An 18,184-nucleotide genomic window follows, 5' to 3' on the forward strand; every position below is an offset into this window, starting at 1 on the left:
AAGGTGCATTTTTGTCCAGTAAGTCTAAAGCTGCCACTATTCCTGAAAAGCACTGTGTTTCTACCAGCAATGGGATTTGAGTCTCTGTGATCTTAGATTTTGTTTGTTGTTTACACATAACCAAACACCACCTCTCCCTCATTTTCTTCTCTCTTTCCATAGCAGCCGTGTCACGCCACAGCCCTGAAAGGAAAACTAGATTAGGCAGTGCAGTTAATTTACAGGTAATTCCAAGTATTTGCCAGCAGGCAGCGGAAGCCACAGCCACATCTGTACCAAAGTCCAACCCTGAGCTACCGCCGCTCTCTGGCTGCATCCCTGACGTCAGCATCAAATGCCAGCACGGGGGTTCTCACGAATTAAGACAAGGAAAGAAAGGGGAAAAAAAACAATGCAAGTCCGGCTTGAATATTAGCTGGGGAAGAAAACAGCTGATGGTTAAAGCAGGCCCTGCACCTCCCAGCTTCAGATGCTCTCTTTATCAATTAATTTTGTGTCAGACTTTAAAAGAAAACAGAATCGTTTCAGGAAGCTCAACAGACCTGGGCAAAGCTGTCATAAATGAAGGCCTCATTGTTTACATACCAAACAACTGAAGATTTGCAGTAAGAATGTTGAACCACGTAGTTAAGGTGAACGTATAGAAAGATTAATGGAAGCACTGGATATGGTGTGAATGCTATTTTATATCTCTATCTTACAAGTAGAGAATTGCACACTATATAAAGCACAAACTGTATTAGTGACTTCCAACCTCTCAAAATGTACCTTTTTGGGAAAACAGAATGAATTTACAACACATTCTAACCCAGCCTGTTACCTGAAGCCCCACTTACGGAGTGAGGTAATTATAAAAGCTAGAAGTTTAAAATGAACCTGTATTACAAATGCCATGAAAGGGAACATGAAGTCCTCCCAGCTCTGCCTCCCACCCAGCAGTCTGCACTGCGAAGCGCTTCACAAAGCAGGAGTGCTCTCAGGTCTGAGAGGGAACAGTGCTGTAATTACCTGCATCATCAGAAGGAAGAATGGCACAAGGAGGACTGCTGTGGTTATGCTTCACATGCTGAGATAATGGCAGGGGGTGGGCGAGGAGGCGGTGCAACAGCTCCAAACTGAGACAACACAGTGACCAGAAGCAGTCTTTCATTCCAGCTCATCCACAGCCCTCTGGCTCTTACGGAAGACTCAGCATTGCTTTGCCGTACCCTACAACCCCATTACGATGTCCTGCACAAGGACAGAGCTGTCACACCCAAAGGCAAAGATATCATCTGCCCAGATGCTGCCTCCTTCCCCATCCCCACACTGGTGCTGGCTGCAAGCTGGGGCCACACCACAGAAACAAAGCTGGGGGGAAGGCTGGGAGCCACATCACGCAAGGACACGATGCGCTGGCAGTGCGGATAAACACATCTGTCACTAGAATTAAATGTGTGCCTGGGTCTTCTGTATATTAGACTTCTGAGTCTGTTTTAAAAAGGGAGGGGCAGGGAGGAAAGCAGCAGACACAATGAAAATCCCATCAGATTCCTGAATCTTTTACACCTCACAGCAAACCCAACAACAGGCAGCAAAAATCAGGGCAGCTCTAAAGAAAAGTAAGCCAGGTTGGTTTTTTTTAAGTTGTCCTTAAATTCTGATAAGAACACTGTACGTTGTTTGCTTGTTCTCAGCCATTTTCAAGGACTACACACGAACTTTCAGCAGAAAGAACACCAAACTGGCTGCCCAGGAGCACAAAAGGACAGAGAAGTTAACGGGTGACATCAGTACTAGAGAGGGCAAATCTCTATAAGCAAGAACCATCTCAAAAAATTTCCTGTTTGCAAAAGAAAAACCACAGCGATTCCAGGAGTCCACGGCTAGGAGCAATTTCAGACAGGTCAGGAGCATCAGCTCAAACGCAGCAGTGTGACAGCTGAGCCATTCAGCCCGCGATACCACGTGGGAAGCACCGCTGTGCCAATGGGAGGACATACCTACATACACAACAGGGCACAGCACTCCTGGAACGGCCCCACTACCCAGTTTAGTGCCATGTAAGACAGAGGAGCCTGCACCAGACAAACAGGTGAGAGATGATCCCATAGGAGTGCTGTCAGTATCACCAGAAGCACATTATTATAAGGAACAGGTGAGCGGCGTTCTCATACTGCACAGCCTTACTGTAGGGTTTATCCATCCGAGCAAAGCTGCAAACCCCACACACACCAACGTGTGCAAAAGGCAGCACTACAAAATGGGGCCCAAAATGCATCCGCACATCCCCGTGCTCAGTGAGTCCCCACTGCTGCCACACCCACAGCGCCTCCTCCGGCACTGCCAGCGCCCACTGCGCGGATCAGCACGGCGCTGTACGGGTACTCCACACACACCTGCTGAGTCATTCCAACTTACTTAATTTGCTGAATAAAATTTAATTTTATTTAAAAAAAATCTTATACACTATTATTCACCTAGCCCTAGTCGTGAACAGATTCTCACTTCGGAAAATAAACCACATTCTAATCAGTTCATTCAACACCAAATTAAATTACTAGTACTGGATTTTTTTCTTAAAAAAAGTATGTTAAAACTTTACTTTTTATTTCTTAAAACCTCTAAAGAAAATCTTGCAGTTTTACAGAAATGGTTTTTTTTTCAGGTTATGCTTTTTTTTTAAATGCCTGTTATAAACTCAGCTTGTGTAGAGTTCTGTTGTTGGTTTTGTTTAATAGATTTTTAATATGTATTATCTGCAGAGACATCATTGTAACAGTTCCATTTTGTGGATGAACACAAAACTTGTACAGATTTCTCATATTTGGTCTTTAGGTAAATAGTTCCAAAAGCTGCCTCAATAAACCACTCCAAACTGTTCAGTCCGTCGAGAAAACACAGTTCTTTTCCTTTCGTAGCGGAAAAGGAAATATAAATAATGCATCATTATTAGAGAAAGTGACAGAAGTCAGGTTCAAATCAAGCCGGCTCTCACTCACCGTGCTGCGTGAAGAAACGAGACGTGATGTGAACTGAAGACTGAACAGCAGCCTTATGCTCAGATCGCGTTTTTTACTGTAAGTGGAATCTATTACCACAATTGAAGTGAGAAATTGCCACTACGTCTTAAATGTTCAACTGCAGAACACACACTTAAGTCTTTTTTATTGTAATCATACGGTAGCCACTGTTAGAAAACCACAACAGCTACTGTGGATGGAGACCCCCGGGTCAGTGTATGACATCCAAAGTGTTACGGAGAAAACCGGTCAGATTAATTCCTACAGACGGGTGCTTAAGCTTAAAAATATCGAATATACCTCTGACAAGATAATTTTAACTCTCTTTTTAAAAGGACTCGTGATAAAGAATTTTATCTTTTCTAAATGAAGAACAGTCTGTTATCTTAAACATACACAATATTAAGCGAGACTCTCGTTTTACTTTAGACTGGAAAAATATGCCAGGGACAGTCAAAGTCAACACAAAGTAACAAACAGCAAAAGGTAGCAGAGAGAGAAACAGATAAGTGCAGCTCTGGTCAAATTCATAGCAGTTCTTTACGTCAGTTAACGGCTCATTTACATCGTAATTTCTAATCAGTTACATGCAAGCCCAAAGAAGCATTTGATCACTACACATGGTAATAAAATTTGATTAAATTTATCAGGCAACTGCTAAAATATGAAAATTTGCAGATGTAATAAAGTAGCTTTATCTGAACTTTAAGAGGACAGACAAAAGTAAATCATTCCATCGGTTAAAAAAACCCTACATTCAGTTTTTTACCAAACAAAATTTCACATGAAAAGTATTGTGTGATTCCAAAGTTTCCAGAGTAGAAATGGAGTGATTTGAAATGTCAAAGACCCCATCGTTTTGCAAAGAAATGAAAATACACCTCAAAAATTTCTAATTCCACATGTGAACAACAAAATACTGCATATCTACCAACAACTGCATTGGGTAGGTCATTATGAAAGGCTAGCTGCCAAGATGTAGGAAATGGCTCCTTGCCTCTGTTCCCTTTGAGGAATATACAATCGTTTGAACCCAGTTCACACTAAGCGCTTATCATGCTGCCGTTACACTGAGATACTCAGTCCTTAAAATAATCTGATAAAGATTTTTTTAAAGCTGCAGCCCTCCCCAGCACTGTACTTCTCAGCGTACACAGTTCATAGGGGGCAGGGAGGAGCGGGGTCACAGCCTCTGGAACAACATGTTTTGCAGTTTGACTTTAAGTTACCAAGTTTTAAGGCCACCTGTGTTGGTTTATTTTTCAGTGCTGAACGTTGAAGTCTGATCACAGGGCCCCTTTCCCCACTGCGTGAGAACATGTTCCAAGATTTTAGGTGTTATATTTAAGTGTCTCCTTTTGGCACCACGGAGTTTGTTGTTGTTTTTTTTGTTTTTGTTTTTTTTTAAAAAAAAAAAAGAAAGAAAGAAAGAAAGAAAGCAAACTCTAAGTTTCTAGTTCTGGCTGCCTTTATCGCTCACTGCCACAGGCGGGGTGTCCACGTTAACAGCTATCACTATGCTCTCTCCATCCTCTGTTTTGATACGTTTCAGTTCCTGCTGTTCCGACTGGTCTCCGTTCTGCCGCTTTGTTGGAAGCGATGCCGATGCGGACGCATGGGTTGCTAACATATGCAATGGACTTGCAGCAGCTGCAAAAAGATAACAGAACTTCAGCACCCAATCCTTGTTGAAGCAGGTGATACTGCAAGCGTTTCCATCACAGCGCTGCACTACAGCAGGGGATCGGTCAGCCCAGGTGAGGTTCAGCCCCAACCATTTAACCTTTGCACAAAGCCGAAAGACGTTGTTGTAAATCGCTCACCAATCACACAGATATGGACAAAGGTGGGAAAAAGGGAAAGTATCTCAATTTTGTCAGTGGGGAACTGAACACAGAAAGAGATTAAATGATTTAAAGCAAGTCTCCGAGATATCTGTGACAGAACTGGGAAGGGAATTTAAAACCCCCCTGCAGGAGGATCTGGCCATGCCTATGGATCTGCAGATCCTGTCTACACACAGTGCAGTGCTTGGTCAGGAAGGAGTACACCACCAAGTCATATTTGTTGCTGACCACAAGTTATTAAACAAAAGCAACGCAAAGCACGCAGCCAGGAGATGCAGATAACTCAAGCATCACTTCCTCTCTGATAGTTAATCACAATGTAAGGAAAAAAAGAGTGGTTTAATGAGAAGGTTTAAGAAATTACTATCTGATTAAAGTCAAGTGAACAAATGAATCAGATAACAGAAATGTAAGTGTTTAAAACATGCTATAGCAGACTGTCATACTCGTCGTTACATGGAAACAACAGCACACCCATCACCACTGCAAGCAAGCACAATCCCTGCAGTCTTCTGACACATCACATCCAAGGGCTCTTTCCCTCTAACTGTTAATAGGCCGTTTCTCAATTTCGATTTTATTCATCTGACTACTCAAATGTCTTTGCAAATAATACAAAATACCAGTTAAGTATTTACTTGTTCATTGCAATTCATGAAAGCTTATCTGAACATCATCTACTGACCTGCTTTTTACACACTAACTTCCCTGTCTCTGGGACCACAGCTTTGCTGAAAATACCACAGAATTCCATTAGTGGAGCTTGAACATCAAATGCTCCAAGAATTCATATGTGCTGAAGTTCCTGGTTCTTAGTAAACTATTCCAGTGAATACCTGGAATCCCCACTGCAAATAACCAGTGTGTACTTGCAGAACAAACTCTTTGGAAAATACTTCATGTGACTCTTGGCTCAACTCTGATCAAAGAAAAAATGTGTATTTAGTCTGACAGTAACTCCCTTTGCTTTACTTGTGCTGAAATGAAGCAGAAGCACACAGAACAGTGACCCTTAAGTAGTATGCTTCAGTAGGAGAACTGATGACAGAGATAGAAGAAAAGTAAAAAGGATACAAAACAAACAATTCACTCCATTAGTAAGATTTTACTGAAATACGTGTAATGAAGAGTTCTGAGCTACCTTATATCAATTTCCAGAAGAGTAATTTATGAGAAGATACTGCAGCACCAGATAACATATAAAAGTGAAACTGTTGAAACAAACTACACATATCTGCAAACCAAGCCAAAATTGAATGCATCTGGAAATTACAACAAAGCCTGGATAATGAAAATTGTGAAGAAGTGCCTCTACTCACACACACTGCTGAGTCTGAGATGGGAAAGACAGCATGCAGACAGAAGAACCTCAAAATCATACAGAAATCTTGTCAATTTTAGTGTTCTGCTTTTGTACAGGTTGAATAAAAAAAGAAGAAAAAAGTAACAGTCCAAAAAGCCAGTGGGTTTAATCACAGAATATAGAGTTGGAAGGGACCCATAAAGATCAGAGTCCAACTCCTAATGACAAGAGAGGATGGGCTGTCATCACTGGTACATCCCTACAGTGACTACAAAGTGAGTAAAAAGCTCTCAGGTAATCACCAATGAAAACACAAGCTCTTACCGAGAGAGAGAACAATCCCACACAAGGCTGTAATCAAATTTTTTGGTATGAGTTATATTTTCAGTACAACTACAAAATACAAGAGAACGCATGAGAAAAAATTCAGCACTGGCCACTCTGAGGTTTTAGCATGTACAGAGCACCAGAATACCCCGACACAATACTCACCAGCATTGCCCTGCCCTTGTATTGCAGTGGTGATAGGTACTATGTGCGTTCCGTTTTGCGTTACAGTTTTTATTGGTAGCTGGTGTTGACCTAGAGGTGCCTGTTGCACTATAGTGACTGTCTGTAAAGGTGTAGTCTGAGATGTCTGAATGATACGACTAGCAGCTCCGATTGTAGCATGACTAATAGCAGGTATAGGCTCCACTTTCACTGAAAAACAGATGAGAAAGCATCAGTGAAAAACAAGAAAGCATTAAAAAACATTTACATTTACTATGTCAGCCCTCAGTGAAGATGCATTCTGTTACGTTATGAGCTCCGAGCTATGTGAGAAACTATGATGCAAATCCTTGGTTTTAGCATGGAAATAATTCTTGAATAATAACCTACCAGAGCAACTGACCCACAGGTTCTCACCTTTTACTTCCTTGTGGTCTCCGTTCTCTTGAGGTTCTACCTTGGGCTGGGTTACCATTGCAGCTTGCGTGACTACTGCCTGTCCAGCTACAGTGTAAGTGTTTGCTGGTGCTAATCCAGTCACATTTGTGACAGACACAGCTGGTATCTGGTGAACAACATGAACGGTCTGAACTACAGGCTGCTGGGATGTTGATGTTGTCACAGGAGTTGCAACAGTGTAGGTGACGGGTTTAATAGTTTGTGGTAGCTGCCGTTGTACAGTAATTAGAACTGGTTGGCTAGATAGAGGTGATCCTAGCAAGGAAGAGACAAAAATCAGGCTGCTGAATTATTTCATTTAAACCAGTCATTCTATTAAACTTACTGCTAAAGCCTCAGAGGAGTAACGACCTCCACTCATCCCTGACAAAAGCAGACGATTACACACACACCTCCTCCAAGCCACATATTCCAGGTAAGCGCCTCGTTAGCTCAGTGAGAGCTGCACACCATCTGGGCAAGAGCTCCACCCACCATCACAGCCCTGCAGCTACCACAGCTACATCTGATCTCCTTCCACACACGGGAACTAATGTGTGCTTCAGTGCTGCGTGGAAGGTTTCCACAGAGGAACAACTCCCAGCTTCCCAGGCTGGTCTCTGCTGAGGGCTGTTTGCTCTGTCACAGAACAGTTACTGCTACTTTTGCAGGAATGTCACTGAGAAGATGGATGGGAAAGTGCATCAGCTAAGGTAACTGAACACACAATCCTTACTCCAACTCACCTTCCCCTCTTTTTTGTTTTGTTTGTGGTTTGTTTTTTTTTTTTTTAAGAAAAATGTGTGCCTTGTCTCCTTAGCCTTGTAATTCTTTTCTATGTCCAGCATCAAACAGATGAAATGACCTCAGGTGCCTGCAGGACATCTGCTTCTTTCTCTAGCCCACACTTAGGTTGTTCTTTTTCGTTTGTTTTTTTCCTCTAAACCAGAAAGAGCACATTTCCAAACAAAGCAACAACCATTACAAGGCAGCATGGCTCAATACAGCACAGAAGCACAAATCTCTGCTTACTAACAAAGCAATCAAGGGTTCTGGAACCCAGAGATAACATCACCTGTGGGTCTGCAAACAGTATTTACCTGGAATAAGTGTGTGTTATTCAATGTTTGCTCTAAATGTTAAGACATTAAACATTTACTGCTTTGTTGTTTCTTTTTGTTTCTACACAAAGCCCTGGTAACACCGACATGCTAACCCTCTCCCACCTCCAACCCCCAAATGCTTATTTCAGGACCCTCACCTGGGGCACTCTGTGCAAATCGTGCTTCTTGTATTACTGCTAGTTTTGGCTGGATAGCACTAGGCTCAGGTTCCATTGGGACTGGAGATCCTTCCCGGGACAGACTCTCGGGGGTCTGGACTCCACTGGAGTGTGCAGACAGAACTCCAGAGTGATTAGGAGAGGCTGGGGCACTTCTGTATTCAAAAACGAAAGCAGCAGCTGATGTGTTTTAACTTCTGAACTGCGAAAGACAGCGACCTTCCTCTACAGAGACTGTAACACACACTGCCCACAGGAGGGCACTTGTGCCTTCTGGCAAGTACAGTTACAACCCAGAGCAGTTTTGAAAAAGCTTCTGTTAAACAAGAACAGAATTTAAAAGCAAACTTCAGGTGCAGTTAATGGAATGGAAGCGGCTGGATGCCTTCCTAGGGAGTCTCCCTAAAACCGTCTGTGAAATATGAACATTTATTTTGGTGGAGAAGAATGTAAACATATCGGTCTAACGGGCAACTCAAACAGAAGTGTGCACCACCAAAAAGGTCATAACTTTACAAAGGGAATCATTAAAAGCCATGTATTTCCCCATCACAAATTCTGCTTGAACATTATCAAATCAAAATGCATACTTGTAATTTCTAAGCTCGATATAATGGGAGTGGTATTTGGTTATTTTCTTTGTAAACTTTTAGAATTCTGTAGGTGGCAGTTAGAAATTAAAATCATAATTCTGTAAGGAAAGAAAACAACACAACAAAGGTACAGCAAGGCTTGCTTACGTTAACATCTGACAGTTAGTTAGGCATACAGAGTCAGTTCTTTAACACAAGCAATAAAAGCAAACCTAGCGCATGGGGCAGCCTCCTAGCAAAGTTTATCATACAGAATTCAAACACTGAGCCTGGATTTAATTAAATTACTGAACTTGTGACTGTATCCAAAACTATCAAGTCTGTATCAGCCTGAAGATTAAACAACAGCCATAGTCTTTTTGTTCATCTGTTTTTCCTTACCTAGAAGAGAGTGGTCCCAGAGGGGTTCTAAAGCAAGGTACTCCCCTAGGCCGCCTTTTCCTAAAAGCCTGCTCTATTAATTTGCTTTCAGAGGCAGGGTCTATCCTCCAGAATGAGCCTTTGCCTGGTTCTTCCTGGGAACGTGGTACTTTGATGAAATAACGATTCAGAGAGAGATTGTGACGTATTGAATTCTATGGAACATAAAAAAATATGTAGAATTCATATAACTTTTCCAAGTCAGAATGTGGCCTACTGCAGCAATGTGTACTACAGGAGAGTCGGGGTTCAGTTTTTTATTTCCATACTTCAACAGATGTCACACACTGCCAATGCAGTGCCATAACCTGAAAGGACTCTGGCATTTTTCAAATCTTTCCCAACAATTAAAAACCAATATGTTAATGTGATACATGGTGACTTCAACAGTTACAACACTACAAGTATTTGAGCATAATGCAGTGTAAAAAAAGAAAATAGCAGCCCTCGTGTCCTCACATACCACCCTTCCCCAGGTGTCAAGGAAAGTATCAGACTGTACTATGAGGGCCAGCAGAAGCAAGAATGTGCTGATACTGATCTTACACGATTACACTTTGTTGCTGTTCCAAAATACAGAAGGAAAAGGTTAAATTTCACAAGTTCCAAATAGAACGAGACTGTTGGGAGTTCACCCACAGTCCAGCCTGTCTCAGCAGAGCAGCCAAGGACTTAGCATGTCGAGCAGAACAACAAACGGCAGTAGGTCCTCACACAGCTCCTCATGAGATCCCTGTTACTGCAGCCTGGTTTGCACATTACCTTATCCTCACGTGGCCATGTTTGTGTTACAACTCACACAACTTTGATCAAGGAGATGTTAACGCTCCAAAGTGCCTGCATCTATCTCTGCTTGCCTTCGTGCACATCTTTTTCTTTTTCTCCCCAATATAAACCCCAAATCTTTCTAAATATTGTCACTGAATAACAAGAAAGTAAGTGCAAGATTAAGTGCTGAAAAACGTGTGAGAGAACAGGGGGGAAATGGAGAAAAAGCTCTGCATTAACAAAAGCTCCTCAAAATTTCCAAGATCAAAAGTAAATCCAGCTTAAGTGTCTGCTGGGGATAAGTTTGGAAAACCTAAAAAAAAAATGAATGATAACCATGTATGGCTTCTTAAATACAAACTGATGAAACCACTAAATCTTTTCCTCTGCCAAAAATTGAAAAAGAACTGAAAAGATGCCAAGAACATGTTTATAAATTGCATTTATCTCTCCATATGCTGGAACAAAAAAGTAGATCCAAAAGCACCTGCTAAAATAAGTTCACAAAGAGGAGTCCTCAACAAAATGAGTTTTATGTAATAGGGGATATAAATACCGCAGTGCTGCTAATTAAGGTATAGGATCTGGACATTATACACATGCATGTACTGTCTGGTTTGAATAATATTCAAATATAGCCTCAAATATTACTTCAGGCATCAATCAGATAAATCACCTTAACTATCATCTAATACTTGATAGCTAACAGCTAGCAGAGCTGTTATACATGAGCTGCCCCTGTCAGTGTTCCAGCACTGTTTATGTGACTAGTGACAACAGCGTCTCCTTTTCAGCTGCTTTTTTTATTTGTTTTTCAGTAGAAATAACTGCTAACTATTTATTCTGGAACTGTCTGCTCTGCTGTGTCCATCACCTTGGTTCAGTGAAGTATTTTTGTCCTAAGACAGAATTCTGTGTGTTACAATGTATGTGTGTGTGTGACTACATGAGGCTTGCTCACATAAGGAAGCATTATATACACAGATAGTGATTCCAAAACAGGAAGCAAAAAGCACGCCAACGTTTTGTAAGCAGAACCCTATTGCTAAAACATATCTGTCAGTATTCCTGCAAGCAGAATTCTTCACTGATCCCTTGAGGAAGGGGAAAAAAAGTCTTACAGGTCCTTCCCAGTCACGATAAGAGTGAAGTCCTTTACTAGCCAAAGCATTACAAAAACCTCAGAGAAGTGACATTCCCCATTAACCTTGAAATTCTAAGAGTGATTTGACTTTCACATAGACTCAATGACAAATTAGTATGTAATTCATATTTAAAATCTATTCCTCTACTGAGAAGGTGTGTACCCTTTGGTCTCCTACAAGTACAGCAAGCAGATACGCTTCCTCACTTTTACCCTCCTTCAGTCTCCCCACATTTTATTTCCCTGAAAAGAAGTTCAGAGCACGCCTGTGGTGTAGATCATGACTGTGCTAAGAGCAGCCCTGCGAAACTGATACTTCATGATCGACAGTGCAGCCTGAATGCTACATATGCAAACTTGCCAGTCCTGCTAATTGTGCTCTTCTGTCCTTCACTGACACTAAAAACAGCAGCAAAGGCATTGAACCCTTATGTGTATCTGGAAAGACTGTGCCAGACTGATTCATACTCCGTTAGTCATCCTGGCAAATGCTGAGGCTAGTCTCTTGGAAAATGAAAAGAAAGCAGAAATTAATTCTACAGGGTTTGGTCTAACTCAGAACAGAAACAACCAACTTCACAAATGGAGTACTGCAGAAATACATCGGGGCACACAGAGCAAGGTAACAACAGATAATACGTATTCAATCCTTCACTGTATCGTATGGTCAAGATGCCAAATGCCCAAATGAACCCGAACCTAGAGCATTGGGTATCTTAATTCTATCCCAATATAACAATATGCATGTTTACACTGTGTGAAGTTACAGAACATAACTGCATTCCCAGACAGTACACATATACTTAAATCCACAGTTCTCGATACGCTTTTCTTCCCCAAAAGTCTGTGTGTGTCACTGCCAGAGCTTTAGAGAATACTATTCCATAAATAGAGCAATGCTTCAAACATAGAATAACATAAATTGCCTACTTTGTTGGAGATGTCAATCGGAAAAAGATAAATTTTAACCAACACTGATTTGAGAAGTTGTATTTAGAGAGGGCCATTAGGTTCACCAACTGACTTAGGACCAAGTATACAGCCAGCACTACTCCCAGCTAAGAGAACCTTCTAGAAATCAAGCTTACCTGCCAGCCCTTGTCTGCTGTCCTGTAGTATGGATAATTTTTAGTTATGTGCGTATAGATTCCATTTAGTGTAAGCTGCTTATCAGGTGCCATTGTAATTGCTTGTACTATTAACTGTGCATAGGAGTAAGGTGGCTTAGAGTCGTCCTGTAGAAGAAAATTTTACATCAATAGAAATGTAAAAACACACACATCCCTCAGTGAACTAAGTTACAAAACAATGCCTTAAGCACTTTTGGACAACCAGAATATTCAAACAGAAGAACTAAGACAATTTTGCTCCTCTGTTTTGCAAACTGCAAGCTAACACTAAAAAAACTGGAGAAACAAACAACACTAAAGAATGCCTACAAACAGATATACATACATACAGACACACACACATACAGACCCTCTCTGAAGGTGAGGGGGGAACGAGAGCATCAAAACACTGTCTCATCACAAAGAACTAACAATAATTTTTGAAGTCTGAAACGTTGGGCTATGACTTAATGCATAAACTGTGGCTAACAACATTTCAGAAGTACTGCATTCACTGAAAACATAATGTATGGGTTTTATTTCAAACAATGCTTACCTTTGGGCTGTCTCCACCCGATGCTTCCTTGTCATTTTCTGACTGAGAGTTGTCAGCCATTAAATGTAGGTCAGATGGTATGACACGACTCATTTTGTACCCTGAAGAGCCTGCACCACGGGGGCTAGATGGGCAGGAATTTGCAGCACTGTTGAGCATAAAAAGAAGATCCTACTATTTTGTTATACAGTATATCACCACATTATACTTAATCAAAAAGCTCTTATTGCAGAAAAGCCCACCATCAGCGCTTCTAGAGCACTGCTAAGGGTCTGTCAGTGTTTCCATTATAAAATCTATTTTCCAAGCCCTTCTAACTCATCCATGAGCATTAAAATCACTGCAGGAAGAAACCTGTCAGATGAAGCTCAGGCTTTCCTCCTCAAAGGAAAAAGGATTAACTGATTTATTAGGTTGTACTGTATTTGTGTGAGATTTGCCTACACAGAAGTCCATTTTAACTACATAAGCAACCACACGTTTTAAGACACTCATCTGAAACAAGAAACACATCTTGCCTGAAATCTCTGCCATATGCTTGTATTTTGTCTACTCAGAAAGATCTTCTCCTGTGCAGTATTTCCGCACATGACAAAATATAAAAAGCAGCAAGGCAAAAAAAGTTTTGATTCTCATAAAAATCTAAAACATTATTTTAAACATTTGCAAGCGTGTTCATACACACACACACACATATACATACATGATGAATGCTCTGAACAGGAAGCATCAGCACTGACTTATCTGACTGCACTCCGTATTAACTCAGCAGAGCAAACGCAGTGCCAAAAAGCGAAAGTACCAATGAAAGGACGAAGCGACACCCTCTGACACCTCACGTTTTGCTATCCGGCACAGAAAAGCAGAGCTAAAATTGGAGCACCTTTCCCAAGGGCTGCTCTCCTGCCTCGTGAGCCCACACGAACCACAGCCACACAAAAATGGCTTTCCTTCTACAGTTTCCTTTTGCCAACAGGAAAGACAAAGTCTTTCTGAGTGATGTCTGTCTCCTTCTCCAAATAAAACCAAAGCTCTGGCAGCTCTCCATAGGGGCACATACTTCTCAGCAACTGTAACTCATTTCAGCAGTCCCCAGCAGTTCCAAAATTTAACTAAAAATTACAATAGTAAAGACTGGTGCAGCCTTATTTGCAAAGGCAATCTCAGAAATCCAGCACCAACCATTTGCTACCAGCCAGCAATACGCCATACAAGGAAGACTGGATTTCTGAAGCACTGCATGAAAGAACCCTCGATCAGAACCAAAATATCTAACCATTTTTATTATTTTTTTAAATATAGGTCACTGCTGTTCTGTGTTTTTACAGATCAACTGATAACATCCTTCTACTGAGCTCACTTTAGCATATATTGACAAAGCAACACATATGGGTACATACAAAACAAGCTTACAAGTCCTGTCCAAAACAGGATGATGGGAAGAGAAACTGTCAAGCTCTGCTCTCAAAATAGACTCAAAACTGTCATCTTTTTTTTTCTGTAATAAAGTGTGCTCAACAGGTGCATGAAAGCCCTGAAGAGAATTGCAAAATTCATAGTGACTGTGGTGATGCACATGATATTATCTGAAATATTTATGAGTTGCTCTATCATTTCATAAGCAAAAAATATTTTCCCTGAATTCTAATCAGAAAGCAAACCTGTTATACAGACAAGTCGAAATCTCTCTCTACTTCCACCATCTGTATAGATCTCACCAAACACTATTACACTGAGACCAAGGTCTTGGCAAACAGGAATGAAGTCGATTATCCTTACATTCAAATCTCATTAACAGTAAGTACATTTTTAAAAACCAATCATTCATAGTCCCTCACCCAAGTGAAGCCTACAAGAAGTAGGGAGCACACACATGTTTTCAGAAGCAACTTTCAGTGACTTTAAATGAAGTTTTTGCTCCAGAACTTCCTATCTGAACTAACTTTATCAGCTTGTGAGGACAGCTGGTGTTTGTTTCATTATTTTGGTCCCAAATAAAGAGTCACACAATGACGACAATTAACAAATTAAGCAGCACAGTGAGTAAAAAATCCAAGTTAACCTCCCTTGCAGATGATCTCCCTACACTAAACTTCTCACATTGTATTTCAGCTAAGTGCTTTGTTTACTTTCAGTAATGATTGATCAATAAAGAATCATCTTTCAGAATTAGAAATCAGTCCATTTTCTACACTAACGATAACCAAAGTATATAAAAACACCACCAAAGTCGCTTGGAAGCAAATAAAACATATGCTTCTTTCTTGTAAGAACGTTACACTCCAGAGCAAACTGTTACACGTCTAAGAAATTGCATTTAAGTACTCAAGGCTGCTGATGCAACTGTTTTCACAGGTAGCAGAACTGCACAGAAGTGGAGTTTCACCACAAATGCAAAATACTGAAAGTAAATCAAGAAATCATCTGAATACTGTAACCATGTCTCCTGCCCTATATTCCATCTGCAGGGTTTAAATACCTGATAGTTCCTGTGGGAGAAGGGAGAGGGCTGATCAGGTGAGCCATGTTGTCTGGAATGTTTATCGTTAAGGGAGAGATCTGGGGTTGCACAGGCTTCACTGGGGACTCCGGGGCCTCCTGTTTTTCTCTCTTCTCATTGGACAGAGCAGTGAATGTTATCTTTATGTTTGTGCTGGGAAACCTGAAAGTACAGCTGAAAAATGAAAAACAAACATGTAAGCCACTTGTTTACATAGTATAAGAGGCTTTTTTTTTGCATAATTTGCACATATCACCATATCTGGAAATACAAAGGTATGCTATCTTGCACAATTACTTGAAACCACCTTCATGTTACTGATCACACAAAGATTACCATGACCGTGATTACAGAACAAGATCCACAAGTAAGCAAGTTCAGAATTTGGAAAGACAGAAGCAAAGACAATTATTTGTAATGAGAGCACTTCATGTGTAGTCTCTGCATTTCCTGAGGTTCATCCTAACCTTGCAACTACCCCTAAAAAAGCATTACTTTGAAGACAAAAGGCTATTATGTCCTGATGTCAAACAACAGCTCCTGTAAACAAGCAAGCATGTCCATGACAATCAAAACTCACCAAGAGCATAAAGATATGCAGATCTGAGGCCTAATCAGCTTCATGGACTGCTCCAGCTAAAAGATCTGCTCCATTTTCTCTTAATATACATATTAAATCCAACACCTATCAGTCCTAAGGCCATCATTTGCAGAGTGCATGGCTGCCACACTACCACATTCAGGCGTGTTTTGGTAAAGCTGAATTTAAGAGCCAAGTTCAATAAATTTCCCATTTACAGAAATGACCAAATTCTGTACCCCTGAATTAAAAGACTGGTTATAATCTGGCAGTAAATTAACATTGTGTGAGTTGTTGGGGGTTTTTTTTGGACAGTTGGAAAATGAGGTACAATTATTACACACGTGAACATTTTCCTTGTATCCCCCCATCTTTCCATACAGGTATTCAGAAGTTAACAGAACAGGCTATTTATAACTTCTCAGAACTGAACAGACTGAGTTAACAAGAAACTTCCTTTTCTCTCAACAAAAGGATCTACAAAGACTCCGTTCAAGTACCTTTGCTACCTCCTCTCTTTTAATTAAGCTGACAGACTGCACTCAGCACTAAGCCCCCACCTGTATTTACACACCTCTTCCAAACCATGAAGAGAACTTTCAAATGCTGTATTACCTAGAAACAAACCTTCAAAATAGTATTTTAAATGATTCTGCGTAGATCTGGTTTCAAAAGAATTGAAACCAGCATACGGGAACACATCTGAGGGATGCAGCCATGAACACAGGCAGCACACTGTAAACAAATGGCATCACTGCTTTGGGGAAATTGTATTAAACATGAAAATCATGTGAGAGCTGGAAGGAAGGCTGAGCTATACAGTAGCACTGAAAGTATCAATTCTCATAGTCTTTGGGTTCTATTTCTTAAAGCACATTTATAAAGCAAAGAAAGCATTTGCCTTTTACTACATGTCTTGTGACGCACACATACGTAGCAGAGGTTCGTTTTTCCCCTGCAGTTTACATTGAAGCATCAGGAAAAGAAGCGAGCAGCGATGATGACCTCCCTTTTCTCTCTGCCATACTTCTCAGTATGGACTCTGTCCGGATTTAACAGACGACCTATTTCTGCAACACGCTCAATGTGCTAAATCAGGAACAGAATCCATGCCAAAAAAAAATGCAGATGCACTTCAGCAGGAAAGTTGTGGACCAAATTCTGCTTTTTTAGTATCTCCAGCTCACTGCCGTGCTTTCCCTCACAGAAACTATCTTCTGCCTGTACTGTTTTAGCAGCAATTGAGAGAGGTCTCAGCTGTTGTGCTAATAAAAATGAGATGCTGAGAAATATTGGCGACAAATGTCAATCTGATTTGGGAAAACAAAATAAAGCCCAGGAGCTCTGACTAATCAAAGTTAATCAGCAGTGCCATGCAAACTTGGAACTTGCAGTCAGGAGCTGTAGTGAAACCCATTACTGCTGTAGTGCACAACACTTCTCACACTGAGCTTCACAGGATGCTGTTTTGAAGGGAAGACACAATATACTCACAGATCACTGCTCTGCTTCAAACGTAAACACCTGAATCGTCTATTATTGAAAGGCTGCATCTGTCAATTCACTCAGATTTTCAAGCAAAGTTTTTTAATAGAAATATATTTTAGTAACTGGAAGATAGCCCAAAAAGTGGACTAAAAAGTGCACATTAACTAACAGATTTTCTGAGCAATCTGCATCAATGCAAACACATTGCATTTACTTTCCAAATCAAAATAAGGTGCATTTTCTGAGGTGAAGAGAATCAAGTTGGTTTGGGCATGTTTTTTTTACTATACAGCAAACCAGAGAAGCACACACAGAGACCTGCTCAAACACACAGTGCCTAAAGCAAGCTGAACTCGATTTTAAGCACTCTTTAAAAAGCAGACAGTACTTTTATGATGTGCTAGGATGGTTGCTATAGAAGAAACTGATCTATACATCCCACTTCTAAATGAATGAATGAATGAATGTAGCTGTACTGCAAACTGTCACTCTACCCCTCCTCTACTCAACTAACTCCCACTACTCCTTCATAGGATGATACCACTCGGAGTAGAAAACCAAACAGAGCCACAACTGGTCCAACAGATTCTTTAACAAACAAGCCTTACAAGGATGTGTGTTTGAAGAGCTGCGAGATGAAAAGCTCACATGGCAGGAATCAA

The 18,184-nt window shown here is 40.8% G+C and overlaps 1 protein-coding gene across 2 annotated transcripts in view; it reads right to left on the reverse strand.

Moving 5' to 3' along the window:
- Nucleotides 1-2,400: 2,400 nt before the first annotated feature.
- FOXK2 (forkhead box K2) overlaps nt 2,401-18,184 on the reverse strand; it is a 41,649-nt gene continuing 25,865 nt past the window's right edge. Inside the window, exons 2-9 of one of the 2 annotated variants that reach the window (XM_046902064.1) lie at nt 15,434-15,628; nt 12,955-13,102; nt 12,378-12,524; nt 9,339-9,532; nt 8,344-8,519; nt 7,062-7,358; nt 6,645-6,854; nt 2,401-4,652 (exon numbers count right to left, since the gene is read on the reverse strand). In XM_046902064.1, the coding sequence (XP_046758020.1) occupies nt 4,456-4,652; nt 6,645-6,854; nt 7,062-7,358; nt 8,344-8,519; nt 9,339-9,532; nt 12,378-12,524; nt 12,955-13,102; nt 15,434-15,628 (1,564 nt within the window). In that variant the 3' untranslated portion in view covers nt 2,401-4,455. The remainder of the gene's footprint in view (nt 4,653-6,644; nt 6,855-7,061; nt 7,359-8,343; nt 8,520-9,338; nt 9,533-12,377; nt 12,525-12,954; nt 13,103-15,433; nt 15,629-18,184) is intronic. The other variant, NM_001395217.2, reaches the window with a different exon arrangement.

The sequence above is a fragment of the Gallus gallus genome, chromosome 18 (genome assembly GCF_016699485.2).
Source record: "Gallus gallus isolate bGalGal1 chromosome 18, bGalGal1.mat.broiler.GRCg7b, whole genome shotgun sequence".
NCBI lineage: Eukaryota > Metazoa > Chordata > Aves > Galliformes > Phasianidae > Gallus > Gallus gallus.